The sequence below is a fragment of the Mya arenaria genome, chromosome 3, assembly GCF_026914265.1.
Source record: "Mya arenaria isolate MELC-2E11 chromosome 3, ASM2691426v1".
NCBI classification, from domain to species: domain Eukaryota; kingdom Metazoa; phylum Mollusca; class Bivalvia; order Myida; family Myidae; genus Mya; species Mya arenaria.
The window spans coordinates 17,025,945-17,052,336 of record NC_069124.1 but is presented as its reverse complement, the minus strand read 5'-3'; the positions used below and the strand labels follow the sequence as shown (position 1 = coordinate 17,052,336).

Here is a 26,392-nt window from a genome sequence, read left to right as displayed (position 1 = left end):
TATATACAATCTATAAACCTTAGGTATAAATGAGTGTATATCTTACATGTTCTACAGAAAATAGGGCCCGAAGTGCGGGCAGCGTAAGTGAGGGCGTAGCCCAATCTTTAGTGTATGCAGTCATTTATGGACCAATGAGAAACAAGTTTAATATATGCCATTGTTTGCTTCTGGGATATTGAAATTAGAAACTCATTTTTAAAAGCGGTTTATATTATCCTCGACAGCAAAGTTGTAAATGCAATTACTTTTAAATCCCCCGAGACATTTCGTCATAGATGACTCAAACATTCCAACCATGATCTAATATTCTTACTCTTATTGTACAATAACTTAAAAAACAAGAGCTGTTACAGTATGTGACGAATGCCCCCGAATGTGACATTGACCTACGAACAAGGAGTCAAATACATATGGCAAGTTATTTTAAATTGCCTCTGAACATAAAAAAAATACCACCCATACTTGACAACCTACACTGTTATGTCCTTATATTCAGAATTCCCTTGTGAATAAACACTTAGTGTATCTTTCACCTTAGAGGTAGGGACATGGGTCTTGCACACGACACGTTGTCTTCGTATGTGGAACACATGTAGCAAGTGATTTTAAAATCTGTCCATACAAGGGAAAGTAACAGCCCTGACACGACAACCTATACTCTATGTCCTTATATGCAGCACTCCATTGTGAATAAACACTAAGTGTGACCTTGACCTTTGAGGTAGGGACACGAGTCTTGCACGCAACACGTCGTCTTGGTATGTGGAACACATGTGTCAAGTTTTTTTTTTAAATCTGTCCATACAAGGGAAAGTTACAGCCCGGACACGACAACCTATACTCTATGTCCTTATATGCAGCACTCCATTGTAAATAAACACTAAGTGTGACCTTGACCTTTGAGGTAGGGACACGGGTCTTGCACGCGACACGTCGTCTTGGTATGTGGAACACATGTGGCAAGTTATTTTAAAATCTGTCCATACAAGAGAAAGTTACAGCCCGGACACGACAACCTATACTCTATGTCCTTATATGCAGCACTCCATTGTGAATAAACACTAAGTGTGACCTTGACCTTTGAGGTAGGGACACGGGTCTTGCACGCGACACTTCGTCTTGGTATGTGGAACACATGTGGCAAGTTATTTTAAAATCTGTCCATACAAGGGAAAGTTACAGCCCGGACACGACAACCTGTACTCTATGTCCTTATATGCAGCACTCCATTGTGAATAAACACTATGTGTGACCTTGACCTTTGAGGCAGGGACACGAGTCTTGCACGCGACACGTCGTCTTGGTATGTGGTACACATGTGGCAAGTTATTTTAAAATCTGTCCATAAAAGAGAAAGTTACAGCCCGGACACGACAACCTATACTCTATGTCCTTATATGCAGCACTCCATTGTGAATAAACACTAAGTGTGACCTTGACCTTTGAGGTAGGGACACGAGTCTTGCACGCCACACGTCGTCTTGGTATGTGGAACACATGTGGCAAGTTATTTTAAAATCTGTCCATACAAGGGAAAGTTACAGAGCCGGACGGACGGACGGACGGACGGACGGTGCGATTTTAATATGCCCACCTTCGGGGGCATAAAAAGACTTTAACAAACGTGAACTTTGTCAATTCGTTCTAAAAAATATAGTCAGCAACCAAGCGTTCTTTGGAATATAAAGTTTGGGATAATTCTCAATTCTTATTGGTCCACAAAAAAGATCATACCCTAAGGAATGGTCCAGGATCGTGGACGTTTAGGTAAAAACAAATGAGAAACACAATAGCCATTCCGCAGAAACGCTGGTATGTATAAATACCTCACGCTACATAGACCTGTTTTACAGGGTAGTCGGCCTGGGCGGGGCTATAGCTCTAAAAACAAGAAATTAAACTAGGTTAGTACGATGCGACAATGCGACCGGGTCCTGCTAACTTACACTCGAAGCAATGGAAAATCTGGTAAACAGACATGTTGAATAATTTTTTCAGTTATGGTTAATCTGAACAAATACATGCAAGTCAACTGAACTCCGCCCCAGCATGCCAAATGTTATTTTCTAAGATTAAATTAGAAACAAGGGTTAGAAGAAAAACTTTGAAGAAAATGTAAACATGGATTTTGAACAACAGTAGATAATTAATTTGTTATAACAGAATGTTCACACAGATCAAGTTTTGTATAGTTTTGATTACATAACTTCTAATAATGTCCACTAACAGTATTGAAGATGAGCGTAATCATTTGAATTTTTTTTTATTGAAGATGACTGTATTAAAACTTTCACTCTACAGAGGTTCAAACATTTGCCTGTGACAAAGAATGAACATTTGATTCATTGCATTAAATTCAAAACAGACATTCATGTGAAAACAAAGATCATGGTTTAAAGAAAAATCGTTTAGTTTCGTGGTGCAAGATGTAAGATCGATAAAAATGAGTTAATTGTGAAATAAATAACAATGCCATAACTTGAAACAGTAAACTGAATGTTACCTTGTCGAACGAAATTAATTGTCAATAGTCAATTTTTATCTTCCGGATTGTTTTATAAATGCACAAAATTCATGTTTTTATTTAATGCCCATCGTATTTGTTCACGTTTAATGGTTGTCTTGGTTACAAGAAAAGTAGAAACTTGCAGTTAAGAAGTAAGGCCGGCCGCGGACCTAGTAAACACCCTGCGAGGTCGTAATTTCATATATTTGCAGGAAGCACATAATGGTCAAAGAGAGCGGGACTCAAGCTTGGTTTCGGATAATGTGGCAGGCAAGTGAGAAAAAGATTGTTTGTCTTTTCTACGGCTACATGTGGTGCTACAGGGTACAAGCGGGTGGGGTACGAAAGCCAATTGGGGTCACCGAACTGATATAGACCATTGTCCGTGTGTCTGTGTAGCCCCGGTCTACTCGGGCACGTACTGCACGTAGACAGTCTGATTCGATTCCGCGGGTCGATCATTATTGGAAGGATAGGTAGCTGGTTGAGATGCATAGGAGCTAGGGTACGAGGTGGGCAGGTGCGGCTCCGCGCCCATCGGGGCGGCCATTGGAGCCGCTAGGGGCGCCTTTTTCTCCTGGAATATCGATACTGTGTAAACAAGGTGCATGCAAGGAACTCAGAAGAAATGCGAGCAGTGCATGTGAGGTCTCTATAGTTGCTTTGATTATTACACTCGGTTTTGGAATATGAGTGAATATCACGATGCGTGCAGGGGCTTGAAACGATGGTATTCTTAATACAGCTGTGGTTTGGAATGTACGGCATTGCAAGTTGCATCAAGTACAATGCACATTCATTGAGTATATCAGATTTCCAATAATATCTAGAAGCAAGAAGATTCGCATGCATATAAGAAGTTACGTATGTGTCGTATGTAGAGACTGAAGTATTTGCCTGTCTATACCGGTTCAAAACAGTTATTCAAAGAAAAGAGTTAAGATGAAAGTTAAACGTGTTATTGTATCTTCGGCACTCTTCGGGAGTCATGCTATTAAAGCGCAGCATCAGCTTTTGCTAATCGTGTTCACACAGGCCCAAAAAGAGCGAAGAAAAGAAACACCGTTTACTGTGATAGTACCAAAAGCAGAACTGAGCTTTGTTTAGGACGCCTGCAAATCACAAACAGTCGAAACTCGATGGCTCGAAATCGCCGGGTCGGTCGACAAAACTTCGAGCGAATGATAATTCGATCCAGGCAAAACTCGCTTATTTGTACAAAATTTGAGAAAATGAAAAATATCGATCCCAGTTAGTTCGAGCCAACGAAGTTCGTCTACAGAAGCATTCCATTATGTTTGCAGTCTCTACATAACTCAATATTTAGTATTGTCACTTACTGACGGCGTAGAAATTTTTACCATTCTCGTACTAAAATTGAATTCGGGTATATTGCAAAATTTATTTTCATATTAATCGTTTATGTAAATTTATTCACTATCCGCTCTGTAAATCTATCTTATAATAGATTTTTCTTATCAAAGTTTTAAAGTATGGATAGCCATAAATTACAGTTTAAGCGCTACACGAAAGTTCTGACCAGTCCTTGTAGTTGCTAAGCAACCAATTAGAGCTGGCTTTTCCAATGTCACTTATGTATTATATCGCGCTCCTTCGTTTCGTGTTTGGTCAATCGGAGCACCTCGGCCATTACCTTCGAAACAACCCCGAATTAAGGTCAGGGACAACTAAATAAAAATTCTATATATGTATTAGTCAGTTGACCAATTTGCACGCGAAACAACTGCTTTTTAGTGCTTCACAACCCCCAACACCAGATAGGGAAAAAGTTTCTCTCGTGTATTAAACATTTAAAAATATTCGAAAAAAGTTCCCGTTTCGAATAAGAAAAATAAAAATGCTTGAGCGTAACCACTGTGTTCTTGTCGTATGGCGAAGATACCGAGGTGTTCAGATTGGTGTAAGAAGCTTCTATTATTAAACAACACATCTTACGGCGATTGAATTCAAATTACAGAAGTACGACTTTAAACACAATCTCGTCAAATATAAATGACTATGCAGTCAGTTCTGCCACCCTACATTCGCGATCATAAATGATAGTTTATAGCACTTAAATAACAATGTGTGTATTTGACACATGGAACTGATGGCTTTCGATATTGACTATTCACTTTTCTTTCTTATAGCAATGTCTTCCACGTAAACTGCCTTTATCGGACTGTGGTATTTCTCATTAAATGATAACTGAAAATGAAGCAATGTAAGTAATTATGAGATAGATAATTTATACAAATGTCTTAATAAATAAGATGCTTATGCACCAGTGAATTGTAACAAGGACCCCCCCCCCCCCCGCCCCATGTCCGGGGATTAGCGAGGACTTTGACTTTCGGTTCAGCCAATCCCAGGTAAAATCCCCGCCCTGCGGAAACAAACTCCTGGTAAAACCCCGCTAAATGCCCCCGCAATCCGGTGACATCCGTAACGCATATTCCCCGCTATTTTCGGCGCGAAAACACAACCACCGCATTCACTCGGCAATGCGGATTTACATGGAGAGTAAAACACGGCCCATTTTCCCCGCTATCCCCGGTAAACCCCCGGACCTGAGGCGTGGTTACAATTGACTGGTGCATTACAATTAACAAAGGTGCGTACAAGCTATGACAGTTACTGTTTACTCGTCTGTTATTAATCAAATAGGCGTATTCTCGTCTGTTAATGAGCTAAAAGGACTTGAGCTAATACTATGCATGTTAAAAAGACAGTGAAACAAAAGAACCTGTACGTCTATTAGAAATACACCTAAGTGCAAGATACACACAGCCACTATACATATCAAACGGCACATCAAAGGGAATATGTGTTTGTAAGACTTTGTATAAGTCCTATTTTAATTCAAAAGTTACATTCATTGTATGCAATCCAATCCAAAAGTTCATAACAGGTTATTGAATGTACAGTCGAAACCCGTTGGCTCGCTATCCCAGGGACCGGCCAAAATACTTCGAGCCTCGCGAATATCGAGCCAAGCGGCAATGCCTAAACTGAGTAAAAATAATCGCTCCTATAGTAATAATACATTAAGTTCGAGCAAACGAGGAAATCGAGTCAAGCGATATCGAGCCAACGGGTTTCAACTGTAATGATAATTTATCTAATTCGTCAATCATAGAATTTCGACTTCATCAATGACCTTAGTTTGCATATCTTTTTGAAATCACAAAGTGTTAATAGTACATGTTAAAGCGTTGTTCACGCACTACTATTCATCCGTTTAAAGAACGACCGAATTCAGGAAAAATAATTGAACAAAATATTCAACCCCTTTAAGCTCACAGTTAACCTAGTTGTAATTTAAATAACCATAAAAGTATTCGAGATTGTCGTTCTTAAAACGAATAGAAAGCAATCAGATGTAGAAATTATATGACGTCATATATTTAGTGACGTCACACAAAATGGCGACTCACCTGGAGCCCAATATCGTTCGGGTTGACAGCTGCTTCTTCATCCCCCTTGCCCCATGGGTCCACGACGAAGCCAGGAACATACTTGGCGACCAGTTTGCGGTGCTTGACAAGGGCGGGACCCCACTCAACTGTAGGACTGGTAGCATGACGAAGTTTCTGAAAAGGTAGCAACCATTGCATGCAATAAAGCATTCTCTTGAAAATAAAATTCATTCATGGATTGCCGGTATGCATTTAATGTTGACATTTTACCCCTCAACCGGTCAAAGTTAACTTGTACAATATTTATGGCCACTGTTTGTTTTTGTCGGTTTTGGTGGGGGGGGGGGGTCAAAAAGGCAAAAAAGAGAGAAAATATGCATTCTATAAGGTAAACAATATCATCACACTTAACCCCTCGGTGTCTTCTTTAACCTTACAATTGCCTATTAAGTATTAAATTTATTTCAAAAGACATAGTATACTAGTTAAAATACATGTAGGAAAAGAGTGAGACGAGTTGAAGCAGACAACTAAAACCATAAAATAAGACATACGATCCATATCAACAGGCAAATGGTGACAAAGCGAAATAATACCCACAAATAGGGTATATTAAGGTCGAACGAATTGGGTAAAAAAACCGTGCGGTGCCCGTACCAGCCTTGGATGAGCACTTCAAGTTTATACGTTGAATGTCATGTCCATTGTACCATTCAGTACACGGGTCATAGAAATGTGATCAGGTAAGGAGAACATAACTTAAAGGTCTTGTAACTTGATGACAATACATGTATATATTTGAACTACATACATTCGTTCAGTATGTGAAATTTAGAACATATTTTAGAACAAAGTCTTAAAAGGTGAGAAGGCAGAGCGAGCGGATCCCTTCTTACGTAGTCACTGACTGAGGTTATGACATATCTTCATCTGGCGGGGAACCAATTTATCGCGTCATCTATGTTAAGGCGTTAGATGTTTAAACGTGGGACTTATTCGAAGGTCGATAGGCGATTTCATTGGCTGTAAATATAGGTTATAGTGTTATGTTTAAAAGTGGTCATGGTACAAATATCATTATCAGACAAACCGTGTTCATATAAAGCGTTGGCAGTGAGCACTGCTTTGCACCCTAACCTGTCGCCCCCGATTACCCCATCCGCCAAATTTCTTCTATTCCAGATTACACTGCCAATGCATCCCCCCCCCCCCCACACACACGCGAAATACTGACCTCCCCAATGGATCCTGGTGCTGAGCAAATGGCGTAGAGGGCGCCGCCTATGATACACACGATAACGGTCATGGTCATGAGCCAGCCAATGGCGTCCGCCCACTCGGGGTACTCGTCACCCTCCATGTCTGTGTACTTCACCCACGAGAAGATCATGATGAACTGTAAAACATATACATGTTACGGTTTAACATATTGCCAGTGAGGTATGCAACGCACACGTATCACCAGAGTAGTACAACTCTGTGTTACATACCAACACTATAACGGTTTGTTGTTTTTTTGCAACACGAAAGAAACAACTATCCTTGTTATTTACGCAATCAGATATGAAAACAACGAGCGGACTGGATAGAAAGCACACTAGGACGTCACATAGTGTTTCTCCGTTATGTTGCAACTTGACGAAAACAAAATAAAATGCCGATTTTTTTTTCATTTATTCAAGTTAGAATGGGGAAAAATGATTGTGTTACCGTGTGTTGTTGTCTAATAAATCATGATTACAAGTGGCTCCGAAACTTTGGAGAAAACTAAAAAACATTTGTTTAGAATTATTTCAAATATCTAAGAGATAGGGGAGATCGCCTAAGCGCAAACAGTTATTTGTTTTATTTCTACAAAGTAAGAAACACTAGAAATACAAATATGTGTTGTGCGACCTGTATATCACATGTATTTTACAATTTCAAAGGCTTTTGTTATCCCCAACAAGTCGTTCAATGGGTTCAACTCCAAAACAGTTTTTAGATAGATTTATGAGACTTGTTGCAGATCCACGTATTATCACTGGTAATGACTATGTACCAAGTTTAATTTGAATACTTAGTTTAAAGTATTTCCACAACGGACTATAGCAATAACTAGACCCTTTACTTCGAAAAATAGACCAGCTAACCACAAGGAATAGGGAGTCAAAATGACCTACCCCCTCACCCCCTCAACCACCACAACCACCTCTCCTTTACTTACAAGAACGCCGGCTGGTGTTAGAACGCACCAGTTGAGGGCCCACCAGTATTTGCACACGAAGAAGGGACAGAAGCCGCACACCTGCGCGCCAATCATCGTCTCGATGTCAACCAGGAATCGGCGGATACCTGTAGGAATAATGACACCCCTCTCAAGTTAAGTTCCTTGGTATGCTCCGTAGTTTATTGTATTCAACTGAGCCACATAATATAGACAGCTTTAAAAGGGCTATACTACGTATGATGAAATAGCGAAAAAAAGAAAAGAAAATTGTCGAAAACTGACATAAACTTGGTGTCGATGTGTACAATCCATTGAATATAACTAACCTTTGTACCACATAGTTAACAATTAATTTACTTTTCGCAGCTTTTTCGTAGTTTTCCATTAAAAAAGATTACAAGATATGTGTTTGGGTAAAAAACAGTACTGGCCCAAATGTCTTAAAACTACTTATAAATAAGCTTAAGATTAAGTAGCTTATTTCAATAATACAAAACACATAGTTACTTAAATGTGATTTTCGTAAATAAAATATGTTTTTTATGATAATCATAATAGTAATTCCTATTTAAAGTATTATTACTATTAATGAAGTTAATATTACGCGAATTAAAACAAAGAAAAAATATTGAGATAAGCTTAATCCTGATATAAGGGACTTCAGAAGTTTCGAGAAACTGGGGCCAGGTTTTCTTATTAAGGGGTCATGAAAAGGCTCTCGGAGCTTAGACCTCTAGCTTCAAAGGTGTGAGACGAACATTATACACGTTTACACTACCTTAAGTTGAGGTTCATCAGAGATCTTTGCTATTGAGCGTTTTCATGGTTTTACTTATTATTCTATGCAGCGGTATGTTCAGCAGGGAGCACTATCTTTGCTTCGGTGACATATTTAGCGATATGTATTACTCTCGTGGTAAATTTCGTCGTATATGCTACGTCGGAAGGCGCTTAAAGACCGATTTATTACCGAAGTTTGATAAGGTGATGAGTTTCATCAAACACTTCGACAAACCCATTTCCAAAATAATGTTTTGACAATGGTCCGTCAGACGGCCGTATTGTGAAAAGGTTTGTCGAAGTGTTTAAAGAAACTTAACCCTAAATCAAACTCGGGTAAAAGACCTCAGGCGGGGCTCCGTAAACGGCGTAGACTGCCCTATGTTTCAATTCAAATGGCGAATTTCAGTTTCTGGTCGGTGCATTTTGTTTAAATATGCCGTAAAGGTCAATCTTACTAGCATAAGAGTTATATTTTTCTTGTAGATGGGAACCTTACCTTATCAGAACAGTAATAACTATTAGATTATCTCATTTATTTTAGGAACTTTGCTCTATTGATTAGGTCCGTTTGGAATTGATGCATTTTTTGCACATGTTCACCTTATAATTATTTATATATTAAACTAATTTTCTTTCATGAAAAATTGTGGAATATTTTTTTGAATGACATGTATTCACTATCTTGACCTAAATAAATAAATAATAAAAACAATAAATATTAAAAATAAAAAAATATTAAAAATATAAAAAAAATGTATTACTGTATCCAAGCATTGTGACGAGCACCTGTGCCTTCCGACGTAGCACATATGGCGCAATTTATCACGTGGTATACACACACTGGCAATGTCTACCCAAAGGGCCGCTTAGCTCTTCAATTGCCAAAGAACTACTTTGTTTAAGGTTACATACAAAATAAGATTAAATTATAAAGAAAGTTAAAATGCCATAAGTAACCAATTTGTGACATAGTCCAATCTTCCTTCTACACCTAATCGCTTATATTATAGGCTCAATACTGATGCTCTTTGAAACTAAATACATTCTTGTCCCAATCACAGTTACTTGGTATTTGGATTGCATTTTTGGCCAATCGAGCTACAAGTAACCTGATTCGAGCGATTGGCACCAAGGGTGACCTCTTGGACTGAGAATCATACAAATTGTGTTTACGTACTCTATGATACACATAATTAACAAATAATCCACTTTTAGTCGTCTTATTTTACATATAAACTATTTTAAAATTTCATACAATCTTTACCATTCAGTATAATTTTTCATCAAACAAATGTTTACGAAAAGATAAATCTGTATTAGGCATGTAGTAAAACAAGGTTTCATGCAAATTAAACACACGTTTGTATCAAATAGTCCTTGGCAGCCTGTTTAAATGCCTAGTGTTTAGGTTTTATGACATATTTAGTCATGACTGTAAATGGCGAACAGGCAGCATATGAAACGTTCGTATAGTCAGTGTGTATACCACGTGATAAATTATGTCATATATGCTACGTCATAAGGCAATTTTGCTTAAAATGAAGATTTAAATTAAAGATAACTTTTCTTTTACTACGACATTTTAAAAACAAACAAAGGGCATTCTTCATTCGAAGCAAAATGTTGCCTTCCGACGTAGCATTTATGACGTAATTTATTACGTGGTATACACTAACTGACAGTCAGGATTATCACAGCTGCTAGTGACAATGGTTACACTTAACATATCCACATGGTATTTAACTCACCGTAAACGTAGCAGAGGGAGATACATTCGCAGATGGCGATAAACATGATGTTCCAGCCACCCGCGTATGTGTCCATCACTTCTAACATGTATATACCGCCCTGAAATATAGGGACGAGGGTTTGTTTGTATGATGTCATAGTTTTGCAATGTTGTATGCGACTTAACGCAAGTGGAATAACTTTAATAGTCAGATGTAGAAAACTAGAAGTCACCTTAATATATGAAAAGGGTCGATGATGCTATTGACAAGAGCGAATATAGCAAAGGTCTGTAGATAGATTACATCTATGCGGATTATAAAAAAACATACGGACACAACACATTAAAGAACCCTTTTATATGCATCAATATTATTTTCTGAAACTATTTGAATACTTTAAAAAACGACACATTTTTACAAATCAAAACACTTTCAGAACTTACATTTGTGGTGAGAGTAAGGCCAAGCAGGAAAAATATAACGCATAGAATCATGACGGTGAGCAGCTTGTAGGCGCGCAGCTTCGGGAAGCGGTCCATGAGCGCCGTTGTGACCGTCTCCACCAGCACAAACTGTGAGTCCACACCCAGAGTGAGCAACATCATGAAGAACAGAATCGCCCAGAAGGGGGCCCCGGGCAGCTGCGTTACGGCGTAAGGGTACACAACAAACGCAAGGGATGGTCCAGATTTGGCGACATCCTCAATTGGCACGCCAAGCACTTTCGAGAGCGAGCCGATGTAGGAAAAGATGACGAAACCGGCAAACACACTGGTAAGGCAGTTTCCGATGGCCACGACGATGGAGTCCCTGCAAGTACAATATAGTATGTTTAGTTTAAAATGCTTGTTTTTTATTTGACAACGATTGTGAAAATAATAAAAACAAGAGATGTTTGTCAAACATTATGCCCCCCCCCCCCCCTGAGCGCCATGTTGTCCGGATTATATGTACAATTGAATGAAATATGCATGGACCGAAATGACACCTTTGACTCTATGACCTCAAAATCCATCAGCTGGTCACTAAAATTCTAAATGTCAAGTTTGAGGGCCATGGGTGCAAGCATTGACAAGTTATCACACAGACTGTGACCTTGACCTTTGACCCGATGACCCCTAAAACCATAAGGGGTCATTTACAGGTCAGACATAACTCCAAGTCAGGTTTAAGGGCCATGGGTGCAGGCATTGTCGAGTTATCACTAGAAACATTTTCGCATTCAAGGTCACTGTGAACTTGACCTTTGACCCAAGGACTCATAAAATCAATAAGGGTCATCTCCTGTTTAGGCCCAACTTCCATGTCAAGTTTGATGAACATAGATTCAGGCATTGTTGAGATATCACTGGTAGAAGATTTGTTAATTTTTTGCGTCTAAGGTTACTGTGACCTTGACCTTGGCCCGATGACCCCAAAAGTCAAGAGGGGTCATCTATTGGTCAGGCCCAACCTTCATGTCAAGTTTGAGGGCCATAGGTCCAGGAATTGTCGAGTGTACTATCAAGATCACTGTGACCTTGACCTTTGATCCCTAATATCAATAGGGGTCATTTACTGGTCAGACCCAACCTACAAGTCAAGTTTGAGGGCCATGGGTGCAGGCATTGTCGAGTTATCACTCGGATAACCTTTTACCATTCAAGGTCACTGTGACTTGACCTTTGGCCCAATGACCCCCCCCCCCCAAACAATAGGGGTCATTTACTGGTCATGTCCAACCTCCAAGTCAAGTTTGAGGGCCATGGGTGCAGGCATTGTGGAGTTATCACTCAGACAACCTTTTACCATTCAAGGTCACTGTGACCTTGACCTTTGGCCCAATGACCCCCCAAAACAATAGAAGTCATCTACTGGTCAGGCCCAACCTCCAAGTCAAGTTTGAGGGCCATGGGTGCAGGCATTGTCCAGTTATCACTCGGACAACCTTTTACCATTCAAGGTCACTATGACCTTGACCTTTGGCCCGATGACCCCCAAGAACAATAGGGGTCATCTTCTGGTTAGGCCCAACCTCCAAGCCAAGTTTGAGGGCCATGGGTGCAGGCATTAACGAGTTATCACATGGACAACCTTTTACCATTCAAGGTCACTGTGACCTTGACCTTTGGCCAGATGACTCCCAAAACAATAGGGGTCATCTACTGGTCAGACCCAACCTCCAAGTCAAGTTTGATGATCATAGGTCTAGGCATTGTTGAGTTATCACACGGACAACCTTTGACCATTCAAGGTCACTGTGACCTTGACCTTTGGTTCGATGACCCCCCAAAACAATAGGGGTCATCTACTGGTCAGACCCAACCTCCAAGTCAAGTATGAGGGCCATGTATGCAGGCATTGTTGAGTTATCATTCTGACAACCTTTTATCATTCAAGGTCACTGTGACCTTGACCTTTGGCCCGCTGATCCCCAAAAACAATAGGGGTCATCTACTGGTCAGGCCCAACTTCCTTATCAAGTTTGATTACCATAGATCTAGGCATTGATGAGTTATCACTCGGACAAGCTTTAAAAATATTTACGATTAAAGGTCACTGTGACCTTGACCTTTGACCCGATGAGCCCTAAAATCAATAGAGGTCATCTGCTGGTCAGGCCCAACCTTCAAGTTTGATGACCATACGTCCAGAAATTGTTGAGTTATCACTCGGACAAGCTTTGGTCTACCGACGGACCAACCGACCGACCGACCGACATGTGTAAAGCAATATACCCCTCTTCTTCGAAGGGGGGCATATTTACTCATGCAAAGTCACTCATGTTGGCACACGATGCATGAAATTTCCATCGAAAACAATCTCGGATGTATATGGACAGTTTACAATATTTAAATATGAACATTTAACTACGCTTTAAGTAGATCGCATAGTTATTTCACTTTAGCATTAGATTATTTCGAACCGAGATTACATCCTTTTACTTCTCGGCCATTTCCGCACCGCATGAGATGTGTCTCATGCGACCAATCAAACGGCTGGATTTCACCTTATTAATTATTCATGAGTACGAGATTTTTACGGCTGATTTGCCCAGGGTATCATATAGGTTATGATACGCTGGGGTGCCGAGGATGCATAGATTTATGCGTACCTGAGGGCATCGTTGTGGAACCTGTTGTAGGAGGCAAGGGCGATCAGACCTCCCCATGAGGCAGACAGAGAGAAGAAAATCTGCACAGCGGCATCTTTCCAGATCTGTAAGACCGGGAATACATGGTGAGAAAAGCTTGCGGGGTCCACAGCATTTTAATACCCTTTGTGTGGTGTTAGATTTTTATAAAGCTTTTGAAAATAACTTCTGCTTTATGAATTAAGAGCAAAAAAACACCAGCTCTAGGCCATTTTTATCAGTCGATCAACAGGAAGAACTTGTGCAAAAAAGTTTCATGAGAACTCATTTTTGAACGTGTAAGAATATTATGATTCGAATTTCTGGCTATCACGGCATAAATAAAGATACTTTACTTACAACTGATTCGCTGAGTCTGGAGAGGTCGGGGGTAATGTAGAATTCGATACCCTCTTTGTATCCGTCCAACAGAAGACCTCTTACAAACAGGATGATCAACACGACGTACGGGAACGTGGCCGTAAAGTACACAACCTAGAAACATAGTGGAATTTAACCGTGCTGTACGTATCACGTGATCGACTTTCCCACAATGCATTGCGCTCTATACTCGTGATCTTCCGGTTATATGTCAGGTATTTTGGGAAAGCAGACAAAATTGTCATTTTTTAAATACCTAGGTGTTGTTTTTTAAAGCAAAATAAAACCAGCCTGACCTTTCCGGAAGACTTGATGGACTTGGAGAGGGCGAGGACGACGAAGATGAAGGCGAGTAGGTAGCAAAGAACCATCTGCCAGCGGATAGGACCCAGGTCACCAAGTCCGGTTGAGAGACCGCTCCCGAGGGCTTTGTACCTAAAATAATAATAAAATGTATGTTCATCTTTTATTGGCAATGTTTAACACTATAACATCGTACCAAATATTCAATACGCTCAGCATATACTTTAAACCGACATTTTTGTACCTAAAGGGCGATTTCAAATTATGTAAAACGTTGTTATGACTGGAAAGGTCTATATGCCAGAAACACCATAACCTCCCTTTTGTCTCCAAATTTATCTAACTTATTGACAGTACCTTTGCCCATAAAAAGTCTTTGGATTTTATTTTAAAACCACTTACTTTTTCTTATTTACAATAATGCCGAATCCACTGTTACGTGAACCTCATATTGTTTTGTATTACAATGTTGGACCTCCCAATTCAACGACCAAGTACTACAAATATTTAATGTCACCAAAGGATAAAACATAACGCATGCATATTTTATTTATACAAACGAATATAGTCGAACCCCGTTTGGCTCGAACTCCAAAGGGATCGACGAAAAAACATCGAGCATCGGGAAATTCGAGCCAAGCGGGAAATTCGAGCCAAGCCGGAATTCTCATATTCAGTAATTTTTTTTAGAAATTGGTCCTTTGCATTAAGTTTGAGCCAACGAGGAGATCGAGTCAATCGAGTTCGAGTCAGGCGAGTTCGAGCCAACGGGGTTTTGTTGTATATTAATCAAAGGCCGGACTCAAAGGCAAAAACACATACTCGAGATATTCCTCAGATGGGAGCGTCCTTTCAATTCCATGGTCCTTGGCGATTTTGAGGTCGTAGATCATAGTCACGTTCCCACCCAGGTCGTAGCAGGCGCCGTCGTCACGTGGATCGAGGCCGTTGGCGTAGCATTCAATCTTGTCCTCAGCCTTCTTGATGAAGTCGATACACACTGAAATAAAATACCATGGGTGGATCTATGGTCTAATGGTAACACACTTGACTGTCTATCAAGTGGTCGCTAGTAAAGGAGGGAGACATTAAACGGGGGTCCCGTGTGACTGTGCTATACACTGGTGCACGTCAATAACTAGGGTATCTCTGGTTCGTTTAAGATTGTGGGGCATAGTAAATGGACAGGTTGTGACCTTTGTTAGAGCTACGATATGCCCTGGTGACCTTCAGCACTGACACACTGGACTCCTATTGACGCGCCTACGCAACCAACCCCACCAGAAAATAGTATTTTTAAGTACTGAGTCGGGGATAGAACTTGTGTCCCCCGGGCTGATAGTCAAGTGTTTTACCATTTGAACTCTTGGAAGTTAATGTTTACACCTTAGTCAATAGTCTGATACATTTGTTGATAATGCAAGTGTTGCATGTATGAATTGCATGTATATATGCGGTATATGATTATAAGGATAATATGAGGCATAGGCTTGGTTATTAGTGGAAATAAGGAGGTTTCCTCGTCTATCATTTGTATTGAGCTGGTCGTTTGACGCTGATACTGGATAAACAAAACATCTATTTCAAAATAGTCTTTGGCTCAGAATGTCTATACAGGGATTTTCTGTTGTATCCCTGTCTCATGCATATTTATATTTTCAGTTTAGTATTCTTATAACCATGGCAGTGCAAGTGATGTTGAGTCTGAGAGCAGGTTTTGCAGTGGTTCCGGACATTTTACGACTGTTTTTAGCAGCGTATTTTTTATTTAAGATATGTTTTATTATAATATATCGGAGACTATAATGACTCGCAGTGTACATTTATTATAATCTATCGAAGTGTACATTTATTATAATCTATCGAAGTGTACATTTAATCTAATCTATCGCGGTGAACGTACTTTTTGTGGCCCACTCCGGGTTACACTTATCCCACGGGAGCTCGCTCGTGAAGGAGGCGAACAGGTAGTAGAGGGACCAGCCGATAATCATGTTGTAGTAGATGGCCACCATGGCCGACACGGCCACCATACCCAAGCCGACACCTGCAAGAAGATTGGGTCGTGTTTAAAAACATATGCTTAAATTTCAAATATGGCTGAGTTAGAAAAGTGGTTACTTTTTAATTAAAACCCTTAATCTTACTCTGGAAAAGTGAGACGTGCGGTACTAGCTGCAAGTGAGCAATCCGGAGCTGGTGAACTGACAAAGTGACATGGCATATGTAGTATGTATATAGTCCGTGGTGCCTAACCGTTATACGATGTCTTACCCTGAAAGAGCGGGGCGTACTTCCAGCAAGTGAGGGGGCCGGAGCTCGTGAACTGGCCAAGGGACAACTCCATGAAGAAGATGGGTAGACCCACAAAAAACAACATAATCGCGTACGGGATGAAGAACGCGCCTGAAACGGGACACAGATCAATATCAGTTACACATGACAGAGTAGTGTTATTTGTAAATACTACTTGCCAGCATGATCCCCGGACCTAAATTCGATAGAACATGTGTGGGATATGGTACATATTGCTATTTCTGCTCGCCCTATTCAACTAAGGCATACCACAGAGCAAAGAGTTGTGCTACTGGATGGATGAACTTATATTACAGAGGATCCACAGTCAGGAAGGATAGCATGACGTGCCATTTTCTACGCTCGTGGACGTCACACATAGTCATACACATGTTCATTGTTTAAGGCAGCTCTTTAAAGCTGCACTCTCACAGATTGAACGTTTTGAAAACTTTTTTTTAATTTTTGTCTTAGAACGAGCTAATCTTTCCGAAAATCCATGGAAACCAGTTATAAAAGACTGCTGACAAAATCGCATTTTTTAATATTTAAGGTCATTAATTGATGTTTAATGCATTTTTCTTAAACTGTTAGTGACGGTTTAAGCCATAAGACATTTAATTTCGAACGGAAATATGAAAATCTACGGTCTGATTTTTTGTCAGCAATCTTATATTATTGGTTTGCAGATCTTTACGCAAAAAGTTGTTCTTTCCAAGACAAAAAAATAAATAAAAGAAGTTGTAAAAATAGTATATCTGTGAGAGTGCAGCTTTAATAACTTGTTACATTTAGGTATTATGTTGATATGTCGATTAAATAAAAAGCTTTAATCAATAACAAAATGAAACAATTCAAACTGTTCTTAACAATTTTTCTTAGGCGTTCAATAACAATTATTTGCTTTTGATGTTTATTGTTGTTGTTGTTGTTGTTGTTGTTGTTGTTGTTGTTGTTGTTGTTGTTGTTGTTGTCTTAGGTCGGGGTGGGGGTGGGGTGCAAACAACAAACGAGCGCTTGTGCAACGAATATAAAATTTAGACACTAAGGCTGTATGCTAAAACATTTACAAAAATAGTCGAAATACTTGTTGACACATTTTGTTACGAAACACTTTGGTTACAAAAACGGTTGGTTACGAAACAGCAATCCAATATTTGGTTGCGGAATGCAGTCAAATATAAAGTTTCATGCGCAAAGCGATATGTAGAACAGTTAAATACTGGTATAGAACAGTTTGAATATCCATTCGGTTGCATAAGCATTTAAATAGTTTATGTTTGTCTGTGAAAATTGATATAGTGAGAATTGGTATGATAGATAACTATAATTATAATGATTGTGACCCCATCAAATTGTCGATCTCCGTAAGGTTATGGAATATGATCTAATGTCTAAATAGTTAATGGCGCTAAATTTCACTCTTTATCTTAGTACATTCAGGGAAAGGCGAGAACGTAAAGTATCTCTTGGTCCACACCAATGTAATTTATTTAATTCGATTTTGACCGAAAATACAAAAGGGCGGCGAAATGAATGAAATCATTTTTCCTTAAAAACGTGTAAATCCTTCGAACGAATTATTACCAACTACTAACCAATATTTAATAAAGATGTTGTTAATCAAGTGTTACCAGTCCTTCGAACAATCGGAACAGCTCGGCCAGTATCCATCAGGATATCTCGAAGCTTGCCAGAGATGGCCGAGTTGTTACGATTGCCCTTCCATACATATTTTTATCTGTAACATTAAAAGTTTACGAATGCATACACACCAACGCTTTATGTTGTTGTTTTCGGTCGAAAGAGGGATTAATCGACAATAAGTTATGGACCTGATTACAAATGTGACCATCGAATCCTGCAACATATCTAACAAGTTTCATGTTAGAATAATAAATGTTTTTTTAGTAATGGCCAAACTTAAATAGTTTGCACAGCGCCGACGATGACGCCAGGCTGTAACAATATATCGACGTTTTCTTCATAAACCAGATAAGCTTATATCAGGCAAACTACCCCCCCCCCCCCCCCACACACACACACACTCACCGCCTCCGTTCTTATAGCAGAGGTAGGGGAACCTCCACACGTTGCCAAGCCCCACGGCGTAACCAAGGCAACTGAGGAAGAAGTCGAAGCGCCCCGACCAGTTTCCTCGCTCCTCGTTCTCATCTTCCAAACCCTGTAAATAAGTCAGAACTTAATAATGTTGTAGTACATACAACCAGAAAATGTAACGACCATTAGTTGGTCAGCTATAATAGCTACATGAAGTGAGATGAAACGACTGTCAATATGTTGTGTCCATGCGTACCAAACACAACTAAATTCCGTTCATTCAAACGGCTCGGTGTTCTTACATAAACAACCATGTCGAAGTTTACACCTAGTCAACGCTGGTCTACAGGAAGACAACGTTTCTTGCCTACCTAGTTATGAATACATGAGGTTAAAGGCTTTTCTGAGAGAACCAAAACATGCATGAACAAATGTCGTGACAAGACTAAGTACTAAATATTATATTTGCTATTCAATCCCCTGTTTTAGTTATAGTAACTGCTTTCTCAACCCAAGTTTTTGAAATTATACACGACGGTTTCAGTGCGTATCACTACAATCACGGGGGTAGTACATGAAGAAGCTGTGCTGTACCATGGTGTCAAGGACAACGTACAATAACTAGCGTATGTCAAGATAGAGAGCGTTTTACTTTATCCGCACATAAGTTATAGCACGGTTATGCTCCGCCGTCTTGTTACTGTTCCGACATGGGAGTAAACGTACCTTAAAGGACCCCCACCCCCCAAAAAAACAACAACAAACAAGATGGGTTGATATGATATATCCCTCTAAAGGGGCACACAATAGGTTGATGCCATGGGTTAATATATTATAATGTTTTATTCAATTGGCTTTAATGATTCAAACAAAACAAAAACATTTGATTTGTGTACTGAGAAAAAAATTGTTTGTATAATCGGGGGGGGGGGGGGTCATTAATATATACGTGGCCACAAATTCCCCAGTAAACAAGAGCTGTCACAGTATGTGACGAATGCCCCCGAATGTGACATTGACCTACGAACAAGGTCAGTACATGAAAAATTGATCTTGCCTTTATGTGTCAAATACATATGGCAAGTTATTTTAAATTTCCTCTGAGCATAAAAAATACCACCCATACTTGACAACCTACACTGTTATGTCCTTATATTCAGAATTCCCTTGTGAATAAACACTTAGTGTATCTTTCACCTTAGAGGTAGGGACATGGGTCTTGCACAGGACACGTCGTCTTCGTATGTGGAACACATGTAGCAAGTTATTTTAAAATCTGGCCATACAAGGGAAAGTTACAGCCCGGACACGACAACCTATACCCTATGTCCTTGTATACAGCACTCCATTGTGAATAAACACTAAGTGTGACCTTGACCTTTGAGGTAGGGACACGGGTCTTGCATGCCACACGTCGTCTTGGTATGTGGAACACATTTGGCAAGTTATTTTAAAATCTGTCCATACAAGGGAAAGTTACAGAGCCGGACGGACGGACGGACGGACGGACGGTGCGATTTTAATATGCCCACCTTCGGGGGCATAAAAAAACGTCAAAATAACGCTTATATTTTTCTATCTTTACACAAATCATGTTGGTTCATTTATTATAGTAAAAATAATGCATTAGAATAAAAAAACATTAATCTATATTTTGTCCCTTTACAGACAGAACGTTTTTTTTTATTTAAGTACATGTATCAGGTAGGCGAACAAAGACTACACCAATATTTACACTATTTATGTTGGAAGTCTAACACTGTGTAAACAGTTCCTACTGTTTCATGTTTGTGGTTAGGATTGAATTCACAATTGTTAGATATTTTAAGCTGTTTATACGGCTACCGTGAACTTGACCGAGCCGTTATTGGTCCATAAACTGCTGGACAGTGAAATGGCCACTGGCATTTTAATACCGATTTAAATAGATACAAGGCCACCTATATATACAAAGATTTGTATCTTAAACACAGCAATTTCAACGAATCTGTTGTCTAGTATACTTGAATATGAAAGTCTACCATCTAATGCGCACTTGATTTGCACAACCTAACATTTCATGGACAAATGGTTTATAATTCAATGTTGTTTATAAATGTTCAACGGCTTCTGCAGTGCAGGTACGATGCACACTTGGCCGAATAACAAGTATCTTTAATACACAAAGTGAGTTTACACCATATATGTTGTCAAGCAGGAGATCTAGTTATACAAACGAATTCGCAAATGTAAGATGTAGTATAAACTTTATACTACGCAGAAACACCTATATACACATCATGATGTGTTGATCATCATCATCATCATCATCATCATCATCATCATCAGTTATCATTATTATAATTAATATTATTATTATTATTATTATTATTATTATTATTATTATTGTAATTATTTGAGAAAAAATGAAATTTGATGAAATTTCTAAACAAAAAGAAAATCCTTAAATCTTATATGTCCTTAATCGCTTATAAATAAGATATACTGCAAAAAAGTAAAGCGACCATGAATACATAGGTGCAGTACTCATATTTGTATAAGAAACGATTCTTTGAATTATGCAGCTTTTCCATGTATTCATGCATATTATATTGATTTTATTATTATTGCTCGCCCACGTTTCCTTAATTGTATTTGCATTGTATTGTAAGTGGAGATGCATATAATTTTGGTGTAAATGTGTGGCGAGCAGAGAATGAATAGGTAAAAACTTCACCGAAAAATATTTTAAAACTGAGCTTGCTTGGCCTTTGAAAATGAAATATATGTCATTTCTCGTTCGATTTACGTTTAAGTAAACAAAACAAAATAAAAACTGCAATAATTTCACTTCTAATGTGTTTTCGGTCATAAATCAGCAAGCATTACACTTTCAAATGATAGCTATTAAAATTTTACGGGATAACAATGCATTAACATATAATATTGCTTGTATAGGAACTCGCTTATGAGCCCTTAAGATGAATTTACATGCTTACACAATTATTTTTTAACTTCGAGTGTTATATAAACACCTAATATACCATACCCTTGAAGACGCCCACTTACATGTTAAGTCAATTGCAACACAAATTACAACTAGTTTGGCCCCTGATACAATCTTAATGTGTTATACTTTATATTGCCACGTTTGACTGCTCAAAAGAATTTTAGTTTACATAAATGATAAGTAGAGCAATTTATGGCTAAATTATCCCTCAAAAACCTATGTTGAAATTTGATCTCTACTTCATGTTTGACTAAAATACCATTTATATAATTACATGTATTGAGCGTATTCTTCTGGCGATCAATTGCGAATGGACGCGATATTTAACCGGTCGCGGAACAATGCTTGGTGTTTTTAAAAATAAAGTTTTCGATAACACGTATAGAAACAATAATAACCAAAGCTGGCCTTATGCTCTTCGAAACTTGACAAATATTTTAGCAGAAGTTATGGGGCGAATTTACCGGTGTGTATTGTCATAGGGAGCATATGTACCAAGTTACGAGTCAAGTTTTCAAGATATGACCAACATTAATGCACGAAAAGATACCGCCGATGGCGACATCAATCGGCACCATTCTTCCAAAATCAAACTAATGTGTCATTTACAAAATGTGGCTTGGGCCTTTCTGATTGGGAGAACACGCGTCATTTTGACTAAATTATTATTCCATTTTCTCCTACCAAATTTAATGAACATGCGTGCTTTAGAAAAAAGACATAAACAATACAAACAGGTGTAAAGGTTTGTTTCTTTAAGAAAACAGTAACTCAATTTCTCATCATTTTCTTCAAACCAAAACAAAACAAAACATGTCTATATTCCAAACTATTTTATTTTCAGTGGGTCATTTTTCGTAAGTCAATACTTCGTCTACTAGTATATCTTAACATTTTCAGCTTATAAACAAGCCAAGTTTTAAATTCATCTACATACAATATGCAAAACGATATATAAAAAATACAAATTATATATCAACTGCTGGTCTTTCTCCATAAAACAAGGTCCTAAGATTTCAATCTAACCTGTATTTATTCAGGGTAGCTGAACACAAAACTTCAATGGAAAGCAATGGGTTGATATATAAGCCGTTCAAGGCTAATGAACATATTTTTAAGCCTCCAAAAGTCAAATATTTTAAATACTAGAGAAAGAGAGCCAGTGTTGGGTTCGCGAAATGCTCGTCGGAATTTTAGTCTGACCCGAATCGTGTTAATATAGGGAAACCCTAATGTTTTTGAAGACATGAGGCCAGTAACATGTGTTAGCTACATACATTTCAGCCTTGATTGATTCAAATATTTGAGGCTTTAATTGTTGATTTATATACTTATATTTGTATTTATCAATGGTCAGAGCTTATTCCAAATTACCTTTATAAGCAGAGTTTATCAAGGCCTCACGAATACTGTGCAATTATGATCATGAATCTCGACGTGCATCTTACATTGTATACACCGTTTTCATTAGAAATAGTCGGAAACCCGATTTTCACTTAAAATTCCAAGAAAAACAAAAGCTGTCGTAGGACAGGGCACTCGACTATACGCCGGTTCGTCGTAGATATAAATGCAATAATTATGCTATATGTGTCTGTCAATCAAAAACAACCAAGAACGAAAATTAAAAAAAAAAAGTCAATCAAGGGGCATAGTTTGTATTTAGGTTAATATTGAGTTGCATAACCTAATTATTTGATGGTCATGAACAACAGTTTCTGTGTGAAGTATGAAGTCTATTGAATGAACAGTATTTGGGATCTGAGTTGATACCCATTTATTGTATGCACGTCGTCAACAATTCTGTGCAGTAGGAAGTGAATTTGATAAAAGGAGTCATTGTTAACCTGACACAATGTGCCTTAAAACTTAAGTTCTCAAGCCAATCAGGGGCTATAATTTATATTACGGATGTTATGGAGTTATGGAACTTTATTGTGTGACGGTACTGTACAACTGTGTGAAGTATAATGAAAATTGAATGAACAGTACTAAAGTTATAAGTGAAAATGCCAACTTGCCCTAAAACTTGGAACCGGCGCTGCCGCAGACGCGGACGCCGACGCAAAGGCGAGTAGTATAGCCCTCCTTATTTTTTGATTAGTCGAGCTAAAAAGGGTGGATATTTTCAAGCCGCGTACAATTTTCAAGTGGGGTACATTATATTGATTTTCAATGACTCATATTCAAAACATACAATAAGTTCCACTTAATATTTGACATTATGATTCAGATGATTATTCAAATTATTCTTATGCAATCATAAGCCAGGCCCGCGATTAGGTTACGCATTCAACATACAGAAGAAAAATATTATGACAGTAATATTTAACGACATAACAGAATATTTTAAATCTTAAAACCCAAAGTATCGGTGCGTTCTGTAGTGTTGCACAAAATTACTATGACCGGCATAACCTCCTTTGCACATAATTACTTTGAACGGCATAACTTCTTTTTAAAAGTATAACAAATAAGCAGAATATAAACAGTACCGTTTTTCATGACAAATTGTATTATGACCTGATTAATACCATTGTGGCAAAATGCCATTAGATTTAATCCCATTATAAATGCGTCTTATATACTTTAAATATACACATTAACTATACATAATCTATAAAAATAAATACCGACATTAATATATCGTTTAACAAGAGGCACATCAGTGCCTGTGCTCCACTGGCCAAAAGGTTCAAGCAAAGACCACCTAACGAACATTTTCGTCAAGTTTCATAGAAATACAATCATCAATTTTTGATGAGAAGTTATTTAAAAAAATTTTTTACTTTAATAGCTCTGGCTGCCATGTTGTGCAGTGGACCGAAATGATTTGGGCAATTTGAGTAAAGGAGCACCAAACAAACATTTCTGTCAAGTTTTATCGAAAAAAGGTCATCGGTTTCGACGACAAGTCGTATAAAGTTTTTTATTTTTTAGCTCTGGCAGCCATGGTGTGCAGTGGACTGGAACCATTTAACAAATTTTGGTTAATGACCACCCAAGGAACATTTCTGTCAAGTTCCATCAAAATCTGATCATCGGTTTCTGAGGAGAAGTCGTTTAAAGGTTTTTCTATTTTTACCTCTGGGGGCCATCTTGTGCAGTGGACCGAAACCATTGAAGCAAATTTGATAAAGGACCATCCAAGGAACATTTCTGTTAAGTTTCATCAAAATCTGATCATCGGTTTCTGAGAAGATGTTCTTTAAAAGTTTTTCTATTTTTTTGCCCTGGCAGCCATGTTGTGCAGCGGACCGGAACCATTTGAGCAATTTTGGTTAAGGACCACCCAAGGAACAATTCTGTCAAGTTTCATCAAAATCTGCCTATCCGTTTCAGAGGAGATGTCGTTTAAAGATTTTGCTATTTTTAGCTGTGGCGGCCATATCGTGCAATGGACCAAAACCATTTGAGCAATTTTAATAAAGGACCACCCAAGGAACATTACTGTCAAGTTTCATCAAAATCTGCCGAACCGTTTCAGAGGAGATGTCGTTTAAAGATTTTGCTATTTTTAGCTCTGGCGGCCATATTGTGCAATCGACCGGAACCATTTGAGCAATTTTGGTAAAGGACCACCAAAGGAACATTCCTGTGAAGTTTTGTCAAAATCCGCTTATCAGTTTCAGAGGAGATGTCGTTTAAAGTAAAAGTTTACGCACGCACGCACGCACGCACGCACGCACGCACTCACGACGGACAATCTGTGACGACATAAGCTCCATGGCCTTCGGCCAGTGGAGCTAAAAACTTAAATCATTTTTTTGTTTGAGACAAAACACATGCAATACATTCATTGCTTTTAAAGAAAGATTATTCTGAATTAAACATATTAATTCTGATGACGATCTGAAAACTGGCCAAGTAGTCAGAAAATGTTTAGATCTTTAAAAAAAGGATATCATGCATACATTAAAAAAATGAACGGATAAAGAAAAAGCAGACGATATTCACTTCGTACATTGTATCATGCTGGATTCACATGAGATTTCACGTGATTTACTTTTGGTTAAAAGCTCGCCAAATGTCTAACATATCATAACGATCAAGCCCAATTTAATTCAAACGAATTCACCCCAAACACAGCCCAGATTCTCTATTAAATATATTTCTTTACAAAGTATGGATAAACCGTGTACACTTCAACTATTTTATAATCCGAGTTCATGCACGAATAATTACTAAATAGGCCTGATATTCTCCATCATGTGAAATTTAGATTAATGTTTAATATCATTTATGATAAAAGCACATGTGTATTTGCATATTCTTATGATTATGGGCGCCATTAAAGCTTTAAGGAGGAGTTTCTTATCAGTATCCATGGGCTCACAGATGACTGGAATATGTTTAAGTTAAAAAGTAAACATACATGAATATAAATCATTACAGTTTGCATTTATCCTTATATTTTTTGCCGGGTTCTGCACCAATTCTTATTCATTTGTTCTCCAGCTCCTTAAACAGCAGTTTATGGCAATGATTTCTTGTCTTAATCGGAGAAAAAAAAGAGATTTTAAAATGTGCTTAGTGGTCAATATTTAATTTTGTCTAATGAGAAGGCAGAATTTCTCACGTGTATTATCTCAGTAAACCAG

At 38.4% G+C, this 26,392-nt stretch overlaps 1 protein-coding gene across 7 annotated transcripts in view; it reads right to left on the bottom strand.

The window, feature by feature from the left end:
* LOC128227645 (sodium-dependent proline transporter-like) overlaps positions 1-26,392 on the bottom strand; it is a 34,211-nt gene that overhangs the window by 2,710 nt on the left and 5,109 nt on the right. For 3 of the 7 annotated variants that reach the window (XM_052938373.1, XM_052938372.1, XM_052938375.1), the window contains exons 3-15: positions 18,794-18,926; positions 16,721-16,852; positions 16,350-16,493; positions 15,269-15,446; positions 14,440-14,578; positions 14,123-14,257; positions 13,745-13,848; positions 11,094-11,460; positions 10,669-10,768; positions 8,135-8,262; positions 7,163-7,324; positions 5,947-6,102; positions 2,887-3,086 (exon numbers count right to left, since the gene is read on the bottom strand). In XM_052938373.1, the coding sequence (XP_052794333.1) occupies positions 2,916-3,086; positions 5,947-6,102; positions 7,163-7,324; positions 8,135-8,262; positions 10,669-10,768; positions 11,094-11,460; positions 13,745-13,848; positions 14,123-14,257; positions 14,440-14,578; positions 15,269-15,446; positions 16,350-16,493; positions 16,721-16,852; positions 18,794-18,926 (2,049 nt within the window). In that variant the 3' untranslated portion in view covers positions 2,887-2,915. Of the gene's footprint in view, positions 1-1,829; positions 1,885-2,876; positions 3,087-3,849; positions 3,881-5,946; positions 6,103-7,162; positions 7,325-8,134; positions 8,263-10,668; positions 10,769-11,093; positions 11,461-13,744; positions 13,849-14,122; positions 14,258-14,439; positions 14,579-15,268; positions 15,447-16,349; positions 16,494-16,720; positions 16,853-18,793; positions 18,927-26,392 lie in introns of all 7 variants that reach the window. The other 4 variants (XM_052938378.1, XM_052938374.1, XM_052938377.1 and 1 more) reach the window with 4 other exon arrangements.